This window comes from Nicotiana attenuata, unplaced genomic scaffold (assembly GCF_001879085.1).
Source record: "Nicotiana attenuata strain UT unplaced genomic scaffold, NIATTr2, whole genome shotgun sequence".
NCBI lineage: Eukaryota > Viridiplantae > Streptophyta > Magnoliopsida > Solanales > Solanaceae > Nicotiana > Nicotiana attenuata.
In genome coordinates this window covers 22,011-38,364 of record NW_017673817.1, presented here as the reverse complement: position 1 = coordinate 38,364, position 16,354 = coordinate 22,011, and the positions used below count along the sequence as shown (strand labels likewise).

Below are 16,354 nucleotides of genomic sequence, written 5' to 3'. Positions count from 1 at the left end.
TTCTTTGGTAATTGTTGCATTTTATTTGTGAATTTTAATCCATATGAAAATACCAAAAATATGCATTGACATTTAGGGATTTAATTTCACAATTTTAGTATTAATTAGTTTTAGAATAAAATGTAAAGAAAATTGCAAGAAAATAGTTCTTTGCATTACTAATTATTGCATTTGTCTTTAAATAGAGTTATAAGTAATTTTAGGAGTTAAATAGTGTAATTAAATCTTTGCTTTGTTTTAACATTTTATAAAATCAGAAAAAATAAAAAAATACAAAAATAGATAAAGAAAGAAAAAAAAAGAAGGGAAAAAGAAAAAGTAAAAAATGGTCTTAATTGGAGACCAAATTTGGGCCAAAATCAGTCAGCCCAAACGAAATTCCCAACCCCAGGCCCAGTTTACCCCTACCTGGTCCGGATGCCCATGCCTGTGAGACCAACAAAACGACGTAGTATAGGTAGCATACTACGTCGTTTTGAGTTAAATGCCAAATCAAATCCAGGCCGTCTACCCACTCTAATCCAACGGCCCAGTTTTAATCTCGTATTTTAGATATAAGTGTCCGAAATCTTTAGAAAATTTTGAGACCAAAGTCATCCTCATCGTACCCTGTAACGCCGGTGCCGGCCACCCTCCTCCGCCTTAGCCCCACCGTCCCTCCGCCGTCCGCCGCCGGCCGGAAATCGTCGCCGCCGGCGGCGATGCTCCGATGACCACCAAAAATACACCACTGACTCCCCTCGTCTCCCCCTGTCCAACCATGCCCTCAGCTCCCCTCGAATCATAGCCAATCTCGTCGAATATTCCATCGAAGATTTTCCGGCCACGACGCAACCCCGTCTAAACCACCCCAAATTAACACCACCTAACCGCCTTGACCTCCTTTACCCAACCCCCATAGCCATTTGTCTCGAACAAACCCTACCAAACCCTATCTCTTCCAAACCCTACCAAACTTACACCCCATACCCCCCTCCCTCTCCTTTACCTGAATCCCTAACCAGAATCTTTCGAATGTTGCCAAAACTTCTCGAATTTTAGATCTTAGACTGGCAGAACCCTAACTCAGAAAATCTTGGGGATTTTGGACCGTAATTTCCCTAATCATGTGTGTTCTTTTGAAAACACACGATTGGGGATGTTACGTGTCAAGAATCCCGGAGGATTCAAACAAATGGCCGGTCAGAGTTTCCCCATGGTCAGTCGAATGCTCTGATTCAGTAAGTTTGCTGATTACTTCTATTTTTTATTCTTATTTTTGGGGTTCTGTATCTGTTCTAAGTTTAGTTTACGATTTGTTTCGAGTCTGGTCGATCCTGTTTGAGCTTTGTTTGGATTTCAATTCGTTCCTCAGCATCTGAACTGATTAGTAATCTCTTATGGTTGCTGTTAGTTAGCATTAATTAATTTAGTTTAGTTTAAATCGGTTTAATTAGTAATCGTATTAACAGTTCCATGTTTAGGGTTTAATTAAGTTTTATGATTTGTTAATGATCTTCGTGGAGGTACTGTTCTCAGTCTTCATGTTTTTTTATTCCAATAGGTCTAATTTTTGTTTAGTTTAGTTAGTTGATTCATGAGGGGTCACTGCAATTTATAGTTCATGGTTAGGTTGGATTTCATGATTGGTTAATTGTGCAAAAATTCAATTTGGTGGGATCTTTTGGCTATAGCTGAACAAGATAGTGACCAGCAATTACAGTAAAAGGGTTTTGGTCTGGCCAGTAATTTCAGGAGGTTCAAAGGGTAGTTTAGGCATGGGAAAAGGGTACTTTTATCAGATTTGGTAATTTTTGAAGGGGGGTAAGGATAGAATAGGGATTGTAATAAGTATAGAACCTTCTAGGATGGACTATAGTGTAGGTTTTAATAAACTTAGGGTAGTTACTTGTGTAACAAGTCAGAAAGTAAAGGGTAAACACTGAAATTAGAATAGGGACTAAGGGGTAAAAGGAAAATCTGAAATTGGACCCTAAGTTCACCTATAAGTAGGCATTCATTTGCCTTGATTAAGGAGGTTTTTTGGCAGCCATCTCGAACCCCCCCCCCCCCCCCAAAGCCATCTCCCTGATTCTCCACAAGTTCCAGAAAAATCAAAAAAAATTACTATTACATTAATCCCTCCTTAGCTCATTTTCAGATCTCAGTCCCTAATCCAATTTCCTAGCTCATTAAGGATGAGAAGTAACTTAAATTCATCTGATTCTGCTCGACATTGATATTTACAAGCTGTTCAAGTCAGATGTGCATGAGATTTGCTTGGTTCGAGTTAATTGCTGGTCGTTTACTGGTTGTGTTAGGGTTAAGCTCATTTCTGGTCAATTTTGGTACTGTATGAGGTTTGCTGTACGAATCTGGTTTGGTTTGGCAATAATTCTGGATCATTGAGTTATTTCTGGGTTGAAATCGATTGTATTTGTCTGTTGTTCGAAATTCGAATCACTGTTGCTTGCACTGTTGTTGCCAACTTCTCTGCACTGCTATTGCTAACTCCTCCTCGTCCTGTTGTATTTTGAATATCAGGTACACATCTTGTATTTCCCAGGCATTTGAAATGAAATGAAGTGCTGATCAGGCCTCCCTCATTGAACTCCTTTGCTTTATTTGTGATTGATTAGGACTCTATTGTTGTATGTAATCAACTAAGGACTATATAACTGGACTGAATATCTGAACTGTGCAATGGATTTTAATTCTGATTATGTAATTAATTTCTGGGAAGATTGCATCCAATGTTTAATCCTATATGTAGTATAGATTGCATCCAATGTTCAATTTCTGTATTTAAAACTGGGCAGTATTAGGTTGATATCAATAGGACAACTTGAATAAGTTTCTGGACTGTTTCGATTTTTAGTTCGTAACAATAAGACTGCATATTGGAATCTGAATTGGAATCTGGCCTGGCTTAACAGTTTGGGCTCAGTATTTTATTACCAAAAAGAATAAGTCTCAGGGCCTCAATGAACGGCCCAGGCTCGGTTAGATGCTTGTGTACGTTTGGGCCTGGGCCTAGATCTGCTTGGTCAGTTTATGGTGTGCACGTAATTTTAACCTTTTCTTTTGTTGGGCTCGTCCTGGAGCCCAGTGGCTGCAACACAGTATAAAGTCACTATTAGGTCCAGTAACAAATAGTTAAAGACGAATAAATATAAGAAATAATAGATTGTACTTTAGGACTTTTAACCTTAAATAACAATAGACGAGACGAGCCTCGCCAAATAAACACACAAATTGCGGGGCCCTCATTAATTGCTTATATCAAAATATTTAGACCTCGGGATGTGCCATTTAGCGAATTTCATGGCTCCCCACACAGTTAATAAACGCGTAGTTGCTCTAGGCACGTATTTTAATAAATTTACCTTCCTAAATACGGGTGCACATTTATGTGACCCAAATCCAAATCTCAACGAAGTCGAAATGTGTTAACAATCGCGGGTGCACTGGTGCGACGTGGTTCAAGACGCATTTTCACTACGTTGCAATTCTCATAAGATATAAATAAAAGCGGTTTATTAATGAAGGGCACATAGGTTAGTACATGTTTTAAAATCAGATAAAATCAATCACAACAGTTGAGCGACCGTGCTTGAACCACGGAATTCGGGAATGCCTAACACCTTCTCCCGGGTTAACAGAATTCCTTACCTGGATTTCTGGTTCGCGGACTGATAACAGAGTCATAATCTCTTCGGGTCGGGATTTAACCGGTGACTTGGGACACCATTAATCTCCTAAGTGGCGACTCTGAAAATTTAATAATAAATCCCGTTCCGATTGTCACTTCAAGTTGGAAATAACTCCCTTTATTATACCCTCTTCTGCGGGTGTGGTAGGAAAAGGAGGTGTGACACCAATATTTCTAGTTTTGACTCCCAACATCAAACACCACCCACAACCTGTCTACGGAGCCTCTAAGTACAAAAGAAGAGTAATATGAAAATGCTGGCAACAAGGCCCCAGCTATATCTTAAAACACAAAGTACATGAAGAACAAAAGATACATGACCCCGAAAGAATGTGGGGCTCACCAAATCAACTGGGAAGAGAGTGTACCGCTATCACTGATCAACGCTGCCTGCTGTGGAACCACTTGTATCTATTAAAGATGCAGCGCCCCCGGCAAAAAGGACGTTTGTACCGTCGCATAGCACTAGTATGTATAGATAAATCTCCTCAATCAAAATAGAATGTCCAAGAGAGAAGGGGAAAACCATAGAGACCGCAAGTTACAATCAACAATATCAAAATGCCCAATTAAAACATAATAGTTTTCAAATTTCGAAAATAATATATAATGTTTTTGTTGGGAGATCATTAGCACCGATATACCATCATGTTTTTAGCATAGAGTCCGATCACGCCCGATTGGCTAGGCCATCTCCCCACGAACAATGTGGTTTGACATGTGATGCAAAAGAAAGGTGTTACCAAGAGTAGTACCACCATGTACATAACATGGCGTCCGATCTCCACCCGATCAGCTAGGCTGCCTTCCCACATATGCCGTGTGGGTTGACTTTTCCAATTCACAGCTATTATCAGTTTTATCCCAATAAAGGAGAATAATCACAATTGCACAAGTATTTCAATTTCATCCCAAATAAGGAGAATAATCACAATCCACCCCTACATCGGCACATGCAGTTTCAGGTGTGGGCCTTAAGACCCACCCTTCCTCGGTTTTCTAAAGATACTCCCAAAAATATATTTTTTGCATACAAGGGAAATAAAAGTACAAATGTATTCACTCCATCATAGTTCACATTGTATAAATCTTCACTAGTATTTTCACCCAATCATACCAATAATATTTCCTTGGCTCTTTTGCCCATTCACAAGATTTTTTTATTCATGGCACGATGGCCGTATTTCATATTCCACGCTTTCACTTCTTTATTTTCAAGGATCACCATCAAACATCAACATATAGAATATTTCGAAAATCATAAACCTCAAATTCAGTAGTATTGGAAACTTTAAACACAAAAGGTTTCTTCCCAAAGAATGGGGCATACCGACCCGCAATAGAAACACACATCAAAATCATAAACAAGCAATATACCAATTATTCTTGAAATATTCTTTCCCAAAAACGACTATGTACAATTTCAACACCTGAGTATGTAAGAACTCGAATAACATTGGATATATTTATAAAGCAAGCATTAGTAAAAACAACCACTTGTGGGCATGAATTGAGTATACAAGCTTATAGGCAATTCTATTTTCGAAGTCATTTTTTTATAGATTATCAACAACAAGACATTTCCAATCAAGACATTAGATAAACATATGAGCAATTAAGAGTCTTAAGCATCTCGAGTTTTTCTAACACAACTTCGGCATACTAGCTTTCATTTAAAACACGACTCAAGCCATAACATTTTAATGTGCAATCCACACTTTGAACATATATCTTTCTACATAAGGCTCATTCGGAATAATCAAGTTTATAAAGGCCAAAACTCGGGATATAGGAAATAGGAACTTGAGCCAACCACATTTGAAACATGCGGGAACATCATGGAATTCGATTCTAAGAGAGAAAGTTTAGCCAATATACCTTGTTTGAGCTTTCCTTAAGTTATTACTGTGCCCCCACACTTCTAGCAATAACAATCTATATGAAGATAGTGAAAATCGGTTAATAATTAGGAGGATTCCCATGGTGTAACTCTCCTAGGAATTTTGTCAAACATCTATCATGCAAAATAGACTACAAGGATCTAAAATGGTAATCCCTTCCTCCTTCAACAAATTTCAACAAGAAACTACCAAAATAGTTCATTAACCTCACATAATACAACCTAGTGTCACATGCATGGCCTATTTCCAACCCCATAATATATACATGGACTCATAACCTTTTGCATGAAAGCTTAGGAGTAGGACTTACCCGAATAGATGATAATCTAGTGTTTGGCTTCCTTGATTCTTGAAGATTGGTGCAAGATCGGATGGTTAGAATGTTAGGTTTCTTCCTTCTCTCTCTAAAAAGCTCTTACCTCTCTCTAAAATCATCAGACGATCGTTCCAAAATAAGTCCCAAGGTCTATTTATCAAAATGGGGTCGGGTTATAAAAATAGGAAAATAGACCATCGAACTCAGGTCTGCGGCCGCAGAATGGACCGCATAACAGATATATGGTCCGCAAAATGAACCGCAGAAATGGCGCTAAAAAACTGGGATATTTCGAGTTGGGCTTGCGGCAGGTCTGTGGTCCGCAGACCTATTCTATGGTCGTATAATGCACTGCAGAACTGCCCTCCAGAAAATCACCATGCTATTTTGCGATGCATAGTACGGTCCGCGAAAAGATTTTCCAATCGCAGAATTGACCGCACAATGGTCCTAAAACTTGGATCATTTTCTGCTTCACTCTGCGGCGCTTGTGCGGCCCGCAAAACTGTTCTGCAGTCGCGAAACTTACCGCATAATTGCCTTCCTCTTCCAAAAATTTTCATCAATAATCCATCGCATTCTTCAGCCTAAAAAGTTCATGCCGCGGCGAGCTTTATTTCCTCTGAACACTTTAGCCTAACTCGACACCACCAAACCTTAAATTCCTTAGCAAAATTTTTCGGGGCCCTGCATTTTTCATGATTGAGTACATATGAATTATTTCGTATTGGTGCATGGATTTCAAGATTTATAGCTCTGTGCAGTATTGGTATGGCATGTCAGTAGAGTAGCTTGTATTTGATAAGATGAGGTTGTCGGATCTAGAATAGGTGCTATCGGATTTGATTGCAGTATATTTGAAAGGGATAATGAAGATGATCGACTTAGAAATTTGCTATAGCTCTTGTGGAAAGAGAGGGAGTTCCATGACTTGTTGATCTGATGAATAGTTATGAGTTTCTATGTGTTTCCTTCATCATCTGCAGTGTGCAAAGGCTTTAGAATGAGGTTTTGCTTGATGTGAGGTTTATTACCGGTATTGGGTTATTTTGAGCAGCTACTGTGATTGGGAATCTTGATGGGTATTTGAGTTACGTGGTATATCCTGTGATTGCATTGTGGGTTATGGTTATGGCATGATACAGCTTGTTCATACTTATACACTGTGTAAAATGCGATGTTCGGGTCTTGTAGGAAATTCCAGATGTTGGAAATTTAGTTCTAAGGTTTATGGGCTAAGGTTAAATTAAGGATCTTCAGTTACGTTGTGTCGTCAGGCTTATATGGATTAGGTTAACGTGGGATCACCCCCAGGTATATGCATATGTGCATGGTAAGGTTACATAGTGATCTGACCGCTTAACAACAAGTCTGGGCACGTTCGAGGACGAACGTACGTTTAAGTGGGGGAGGATGTAACGAACCGACCTGTCGTTTTGAGCATTTGCACTTCGCTCGATAGTTTACAGGAATGAGTAGCTCCATATGATGTATTATGACTTGTATGAATTGTCAGTTTTAGTTTTCAGGTTATTCGAAATTGATTTGGACGAATGATTCTTAACTAGGAAACTTTAAATTGGAAGAGTTGATCAAGTTTGACTTTTTAGTAATTGACCTCGGATTGGAGTTTTGATGGTTCTGTTAGATCCGAATGGTGATTTTGGACTTGGGAGTATGCCCGGATTTGCATTTGGATGTCTCTAGAAGGTTTCAACACAAATTGACGAAAGTTGGAAATTTGAAGGTTTTGAAAGTTCATAAGTTTGACCGGGAGTTGACTTTGTGGATATCAGATTCGGATTGTGGTTCCAGGAATTGGAAATAGCTTTGTTATTTCATTTGAGACCTGTGTGAAAAATTTGGGATCATTTCGGGTTGGCTTGCTATGTTCAGCACGAGTTTTGGAAGTTGAAAGTTGAAAGTTCAATTAATTTTTATTTGAGGCACGATTCGTCGTTTCGATATTGTATGTATGATTTGAGGCCCCGAAAAGGCCCGTATTATGTTATGGGACTTGTTGGGATTTTCAGACGTGGTCCTGAGGGGCTCGGGTGTGTTTCAGATTGATTTTGAGCTATTTTTCTTCATGTTCTCACTGCTGGTTCTGCCGATGTCTGGTGCACCCAGCGTTCTTCGTGATCGCAGATTGAGGGACGCGATCACGTAAGGGAAAATTTAAAGATGAGTAGTTCCTCCTTCGCGTTCGCGAGTAGCTTTACGCGTTCGCGTAATTTTCTGGAGATGAGGCATCGCGTTCACATGATTTAGCCTGCGTTCGCGTAGAGGTGAGTTGAGAAGCTTGGCGAAGAAGTTTCTTCATCGTGTTCGCATTGTTTTTATGGCGATCGTGTAGTGGAGGTTTTTGTGTTCATCGCGTTCGCAAGTGATGTTTCGCGAATGCGTAGTGTATTTTTGAGAGGCTGCTAACTTTGTTCTTCGTGATCTCACAAAGTATTCTTGCCCAGTGATTATAAAGTACTTTATTTTAGGGGTTTTGCCCATTTTTTCATAATTGGAGCTATGGAGCTTAGAATGAGGCGACTTTTTAATAGATTTTCACCATATGGATTGGGGTAAGTGTCTCTACTCATTTTTAATTTTACATCATGAATCTATCTTCATCTTTAGCATTTGATTGAGGGTTCCAAAAGAGAAATTGGGGGTTTTAGCCTAAATTTTTATAATGTAAATTTTTGAGTTTTGAACATCAAATCGGTGTCGGATTTGAGTGAAACTAGTATGGTTGGACCAGTAATTGAATGTCTTGCCGGATTTTGTGAGTTTGTTGGGTTCCGAGGTGCATGCCCGGGTTTGACTCTTTGGCCGATTTTGGGCTTTTGATTAAATATTTGACCTTTATCGATTGTGTTTGTTTCCTTTGGAATTATTTGATGTATTTGAGTTTCTTTTGGCTGGTTTTGAGTCGTCCGGAGGTTGGTACACGCGAGATGGCATTGTGGAGCATTGTTGGGCTTGCACGATATTGGATTTGGCTTGTTCGAGGTAAGTCACACTTCTAAACTTGGTGCTGAAGATATGGAACCCTGAGTTACGTGTTTTGTGTTTTGTTGAGGTGAAGCACATGCTAGGTGACGAGCGTGTGGGCGTGTGAGCGTGCACTGTGTGAATTGTGACTCCGTTATTCTTGTGGTATTGTGTAGTTACCTAATATTATCTGTAACCATGAAATCTCTATGTACTAAAGCTATTGAGTTGTGATCCATGTTAGAAACCATGTCAAGGCTACATGCCTATCTTGTTGGGACACTAAGTTAAGTTGTGCTGTTGAGTTATCTACTTTCATTGCATTACATACTCATTCATACGCATTCATATGAATATCGTATATCAGTCTCGGTGACCATTTATTGATACATCATATCATTATTTTTGGGCTGATTTTTCATGATATTGAGAGCCCGAGAGACTGGAGAGGTTGATGACTAAGTGAGGTCGGGGGCTTGATGGTGAGGATGTTTATGGGATCAGACTGCACGCTGAAACATGTTTTATTAATTTATGCCATGATTTCTTGTTATAGGGCTTGGGCTGAAGGATCCCCTTCGGAGTCTGTACATACCTCAGTGAGCGCATGTACCTATTGAGTGCGAGTGCTGAGTCCCAAGTGCTAGTGCATAGTGATTGGGAGGACTGAGTAACTATGAGGACTGAGTGGCTATGAGGATTGATTACAACAACAATAACAACCCAGTAAAATCTCACCAGTGGGATCTGGGGAGGGTAGAGTATACGCAGACCTTACCCCTACCCCAGAGGGAGTAGAGAGGCTGTTTCCTGGAGACCCTCGGCTCAGATACAACTGTCAGGATAGAGTGACTGTGAGGATTGAGTAATTGGGAGGACTGAGTGCATTGATGCATCGAGAGTATGCATATGGTTTTATCACTACATGGTATTACAGTTGGCATGCATACATTGACATGTAGGTATAGAGATGTATTTTTCTTGTGCCATTTGAAAATGAAACATTCACATGTTGAAAGCCTTTAGGAAAAAATCACAGTTTTCAAACTTATTCATATTGTTGGTGATTTCGATAAAATATTTTGTTTTTACTGATATACTTGAAAAGCGAGCCTAATTTCTGAAACTGTAAACGAGCTGAACATTTTATCTATGAGTTACTTCTTTTATTACTTTCATTATGTTGTTATAAACTGTTGTTGGCTATTGGTGTTGGACTCTGACCCTTGTCCCAGCTTGTCACTAATCTCAACCTAAGGTTAGGTTTGTTACTTATTAAGTACATGGGGTCGGTTGTACTCATACTACATTTCTGCACCTTGCGCATAGATGTTGGATGCTGATGTTGTTGTGATCGATGGGAGCTGGAACTGAAGATGTACATGCGTCCCGATAGTAGCTACCTCTTGTTCGTGGTAGCCTTATATTAAAAAAAAATTTGTTTAAGTACATTTCGAACAAATGATATATTTATTTCATACTAGCTTTGTTAATTCTAATATTATAAGCTCATGATTTGTACTATGAGTCCTTGGGTAATGTATAAGATTTAGATATTTTTGAGTTTCAATCTGATATCCAGCCAAAATTAACTCTAATATTCACCAAACACCCTAAAAATTGAGTTATAAACTCCAAAAAATATTTGCAACAACACCCAACCCAAACAGATAATACTATTCAAAAATCCAAATTCAAATTCAAAGCTTCGAAACTTTTTAATGGCTATCGGCGGAGATTAGTTAAGCACCTTCAAAATTTATTGATTGACAATTTCAATTCAAATACTAATTGTTCAATAAATGCTAAGTTAAAACTCTATGTAAAACGATGAAAGTTATTGATGAATTCCCTGTGGAAAAAAGGATAAAGTAAATAAGAAAAGAGAGAAAAACAGAGAAAATCGAAGGAAGAAAAAAAAGGTTGGGAAAAGAACACACAGAGAGAGATAGAGGGCGAGAGAGCGAGAGGGAGATCGAAGAGAGCGAGGGAAGGGAATAAACGATATTCTCTACTCAATTTCTAATATAAAGGGATACTCATTATTACTAATTTGCATATAATTGGTAAATTGTATATCAACTTAATTAACTTCCCTAAACAATGAGGGTAAATAAGTTTCTAATGTAGTACATGTAGGTAAAAATCTGGGAAAAAAAAAAGATGAGGTAGAAATTTTGATGATAAAAGACGCAACAAAAAAGAAAAGAAAAAATACTACGACGGGCTTTTATTGAGCTACATTAACATAAATTTTAGACCTTTTAGGCCTTTTGAGTAATATTAACTGTTTCGATATATAGTAATCCAAGTATAGCTGGCAAATCGTTGAGAATTTCTCCCCGTAAAATTACCTAGAAAATCATAGTCGACTCTGATTACAATTTTTTTTTTTAAACATTCTCAATATTACGTAATATCTTTGACTTCTCTGAATTATAGATTTTTTTCATGCCAAGATATTATATAACTCTGCAGTAGATTGCTGAAACATGTGTTATTTTAATAACCAAATGTTACATATAATCTCCTTAGTAGTTTAATTAAACATTTAAGATGAGATGATTAAATAATATTTGAGTAGGCAAGATGTTCTACGTTCAAATCTACCGCTAATTAAGAGAAAATAATTGTTTATGTGCTTGACCCATAAAAAAATTAGGTCTAGACATAATATAATTAAGTAATTCAGAGCACAACATTCCTAATAATTTAGTAAATAAAATGATAATACTATTCAATATAAGTTTATCGGTATCAGATGTTACTTGTAAGTTGTAAAAATGAAGGAAGTAACAAATATAAAATAAAAACAAATTGATTTCTTTGTCCAATTTTGGTCAGATAACCAGTTACTCTTTACTTTGACCAAAGTCCCAAGCAATCACATCGTGAGAAAGCATGACTAATTAACAACGACCAATCTTATTCCTTAGCTCAATCATAAGGCTCTCAGATTTCCACTCTCCAGTCTTCAGTCTCCAGTCTCCAGTCTTCTTTATACTTCCATTACTTCAATGCATTAGCCGCTTTCTCTTACCACACAAGTAAACTCTCTTCCTTCTCGATTCCACACCTCTCCATTTAGTATCACTTTTTTTAATCAGAATTCCTAAGAAGTAATTAACAAAATTGAGAATCCAAAAGATCATGGAAAATATAGAAGTCCCTGAGTATTTCATTTGTCCAATTTCTTTACAAATCATGAAAGATCCAGTGACGGCCATTACAGGAATCACCTACGATCGTGAAAGCATAGAACATTGGCTTTTCAAGAACCATAATACCATATGTCCAGTTACTAAGCAGCCTTTGCCAACAGACTCTGACTTGACACCAAATCACACTCTCCGCCGTCTGATTCAAGCATGGTACATAGCAAATGGAGCCAACGGTATTGATCGGATTATAACTCCAAAGCCTCCTGCAAGCAAATTATATGTCCTCAACCTCGTGCTTGATCTTTCGGTCCCCAGATCGAAGATTAGGGCGCTAGAGAAGTTGGAGTTGCTGGCAAAGGAAAATGAGAGGAACAGGCAGTACATGGTTGAAGGTGGAGTTCGTAATGCCCTAGTTAGTTTCTTCATCCAATGTTACAGGAAATGTGATATAAATGGTCTTGATAAAGCCCTAACTACTCTTTCTTTGATCTGGAATATTTCTTCTTGTGAAACTATGGTCGAAAATCATGAAGAAATAGTAGATCCGATTATGTGGGCATTAGGTCTTGATCATGAGATGCAAAATCATGCAGTAATAAAAAACCATGCAATGTGCGTGTTGAGAAGTGTTATCGGTAAGGCGAATTCGGGGACATTAGAGAGGTTGAGACCTGAGTTTTTCAAGAAAATGATAGGGTTTTTACGAGAGAGCTGTGTCATCACACAAAAAGGACTTGATGCTGCTTTACAAGTCATGTTAGATACTAGTTCTCTGAGCAGAAACCGAAATATGATGATTGAATCAAGGGCAGTGTTCGAGCTCATCGAGCTCGAACTCAAATTTTCAAATAAAAAGACAACAGAGCTCGTTCTAGGGATACTATTCCATTTGTGTTCTTGTGCAGATGGAAGAGCGCAACTTCTTAGTCATGCTGCTGGAATTGCTATGATCACAAAGAGGATTCTGAAAGTGACTCCAACTGCAGATGTGCGAGCAATGTCGATTCTCTCGTTGATTTCCAGGTATTCTGCAACAAGTGGAGTGCTTCAGGAGATGTTGAAAGTTAAAACTGTGTCAAAGCTTTGCACCGTGCTTCAAGCAGATTGTCCTTCACATCTCAAGGATAAAGCAAGGGAAATCTTAAGAACACATTTTGATGTTTGGAAGAATTCACCCTGTGTTGAAGTTGCTACCTTAACAAAGTATGTTTAATAATTAATTATTACAAAAAATTACAAATTAATATCCGAACGATTTTGTGTACATGCATGTTCCTTGATATAACTTTTGATCTACTTGTATAGATGGCTAATAGGACATATCTCAAGTCTTCGGTAGATCTTATCGTTTCATGTATTAAAACAATCTTGACTTGGTATGCTGTTCAATTAATTTGTAGGGCTCAAGGTAGATGCAATGTTTGAGTATTTCTAACGAATATAATTCTGATGATTTATTATAATAGAATATAATTTTTCAGCAGCTTAAAAAAAGAAGTTTTTTTTAAGATCTTCTGTTTATTACTCCCTCCGTTTCATATTGTTTGAGCTAGTTTGACTCGGCACGAAGTTTAAGAAAAAAGAGGAAGACTTTTGAAACTTGTGGTCTTAAAAGAAGAAGGGGTAAAAGGTTTGTGGGGCCATGCCATTTGTGTGACTATAAAAGCTTCTCATTAAGGGCAAAAGGGTAAAATGAATAGTTTAAAGTTGAATTATTTCCAAATTTAGAAATGTGTCACTTATTTTGGAACAAACTAAAAAGGAAAGTAACTCATTTAATATGAAACCGAGGGAGTACCTTTTAGCGAATGACTTTTAGTATCTTATAAGTGAATGTAGATTGTGGAGTACACCTTAAATTAATCTGTAATCCAACTATTTTATATATTGTTAATATTTTTTTTATTTGCTAAATATATATATTGTTAATAAGAGAGTTATAAGCTTGTTCTAATTTAGAATTTACTAGATAAAAAATTTCCCAATAAAGGGCCGTTTCTTTCCCTTGAAGGCTCATTTAAAGGGGTGTAGGATTGCATGGCTTGTCAGATTGAATATTTTATTTTCTAAATTTAATACCATATAAGTTCGATGAAGCTTGACTTTGTCGGTTTAATTTGTTGGTCTCGAGGTAGGTGATTGCTCGTATTTCTGATCTGAATTTCTTCCATAACTTGTGCAAGTAATATAGGTATTAATTAATGATCTTGGAGTCAAAGTTCGCATTCTAAATACAACAAAAGGGGGACCAAAGAAACTTTCTATCGGTATTTGGATATATGGCTTTTCTACTATTCGAGGAAAAAGTATTTATGGTAGTCCCATTGATTTACTTGATCTCTTCAACAATTTCCCTTCAATTAACTTCTTAGTGCAATTGTTTTCATGCAATTTGCATTTCTATCTCAATGGATTATTTATGTGATCAAGTTTTTCAAAGGGAAAATCAGAATATTTCAATCATAAAAATGACAAAGAGATTTTACCCGTAAAATGATGCAGTTGCATTTGTTACTTGGTTTATAGACAAGCAAGCTGAATTGATCCAAAATAGTGAATAAACCAGATTAAAAATAAGACTTAGCGTTAAAATCAAAGGAAACGGCAGGTTTGGCTCCGAGAACCACGCCTTCGAGGACAAAAATAAGAACAATATAAAAAGCAAGTTATTTGTTTTAGCATGAGAATAGAATGTAGCACAATTTCTTCCCTTACAATGGCTGTTGAGTCTATAAATTATAGCTATACCTAGGGAATAAGATCCTAGGATCAAGCCCTCTTAAATGATAATAAAGAGAGCCATTGATGAATATGTAACTGTAGGCCATGTGTGCAAATATTCTCCGTAACGACTGCTCATTTAAGCCAGTGAATATTCTTCCTTGAATGCTATATTGTGGTAAGCATTTGATTATGCAGCCCACGTTAATCATATTCACTTTGAGGTAAGCCCCATGTCATTTGCATCTGTTGTTTTGGGTATTGGTTGCTACGCAATTTATGGGTGTGTTGTGTACCACACATATAAGCAGGAGGCTACAGGGCATTGTCATTCTTTCTTTCTACTCTAGATCGTGTGGTAGAGCTCAGTTGTAGGAACTCAATTTCCTAAAACTTTATCTTGTTCATAATACGACGATGCCTACATCCAGAAAGACGTTTGGCAAGAGATATAGTTATGGAAAAGTTGGGTCAAAGGAACTCAATTTTTGCATCATGCTTATAATGAGTAAATGTAAGGTCTTCAGTAGATCATGTGTGTATAAGTTTCCTGATAAGGAGCCTTAAGGCAAGAATATCTATCCACCCCTATGGTGAAAAGCAATGAGAGATTCAGAAGATAGATACAAGTTCAACAAGTAAAAGATGCAAGATGAAGAAGTGTACGAGGTGCCCAGTTAATGAAGATTATCAGTATTTACAATTCAGGCAGAGGAATATAAGCCTTTTGAGTTACCTTCAACAGTAATAGAGGTATGTACAATTGGCCACACCGATCTCAGTTATGCCCTATGGGAGCTAGGAAATATCATTTAAGACAGGACGGGATATAAGGATCCGGCTGGGATTAGAATAACCCAAAATGGTGAATGGATTGTTTGTTTTAATTGACATTTCCGAAGAATATTACAAAGGTGCTAATAGATCTCCTTGTGAGACACCCATATGGTGCACTCTAAAATTGTACAGCTAGATATGAGTACTACAAAGATAGGCACTGGAAGCTTGGAAGGGATAAATATTACCTTCGTGTAGCTCCCGTCCTTAGTAGAGAAAGAATACTAGGCAACCTGAAGAGCCAGTAGATGAAGAAAGGGGAGTTAAAAGCAAAAGAACGTCTTGTTAAAGTTTTCAGAATAAAGTGATAGACATAAATCTTAGCAGGGAAATAAGAAAAGAGATAATGAAGCATTATGAGTAATATGTGATACATGGATGACAACAATAGAGTATTACAAAATCTATAGTCAAGTGAAGGAAGAGACGAGAGGTGACAAGCCTTAAGACAACAAAAGAGTATAGGCCATACAGTCATACCCTCATTTCGAGAAATAATTTCGCATCTCTAACATGATTACCAAAAGGAAAAGTTAGACCCCAGAGTAATAGAAATCAGTATGGGCTAGTGAACAAGATAACCTAAACATGATAAGGGACTGAGTGATTTGATAATAGTCGGCATCATGAGAATTTTAGATTGCGTTCCGGCGACAATAGAATGGACAATAGAAGAAGACTCATGAGAAATTTAGAGAATGGTCATTCAAGAAGACGGTTCCCTAAAGCAAGCAATATG

General features: G+C 37.6%; 1 protein-coding gene across 1 annotated transcript; it reads left to right on the top strand.

Annotated features, from left to right (window-relative positions):
* The first annotated feature begins 11,995 nt into the window (after nt 1-11,995).
* On the top strand, nt 11,996-13,309 carry LOC109217367 (E3 ubiquitin-protein ligase PUB24-like). The gene has a single exon (XM_019381606.1). The coding sequence runs from the start codon at nt 12,047-12,049 to the stop codon at nt 13,268-13,270; it is 1,224 nt and encodes a 407-aa protein (XP_019237151.1). The 5' UTR covers nt 11,996-12,046; the 3' UTR covers nt 13,271-13,309.
* Nucleotides 13,310-16,354: the final 3,045 nt, after the last annotated feature.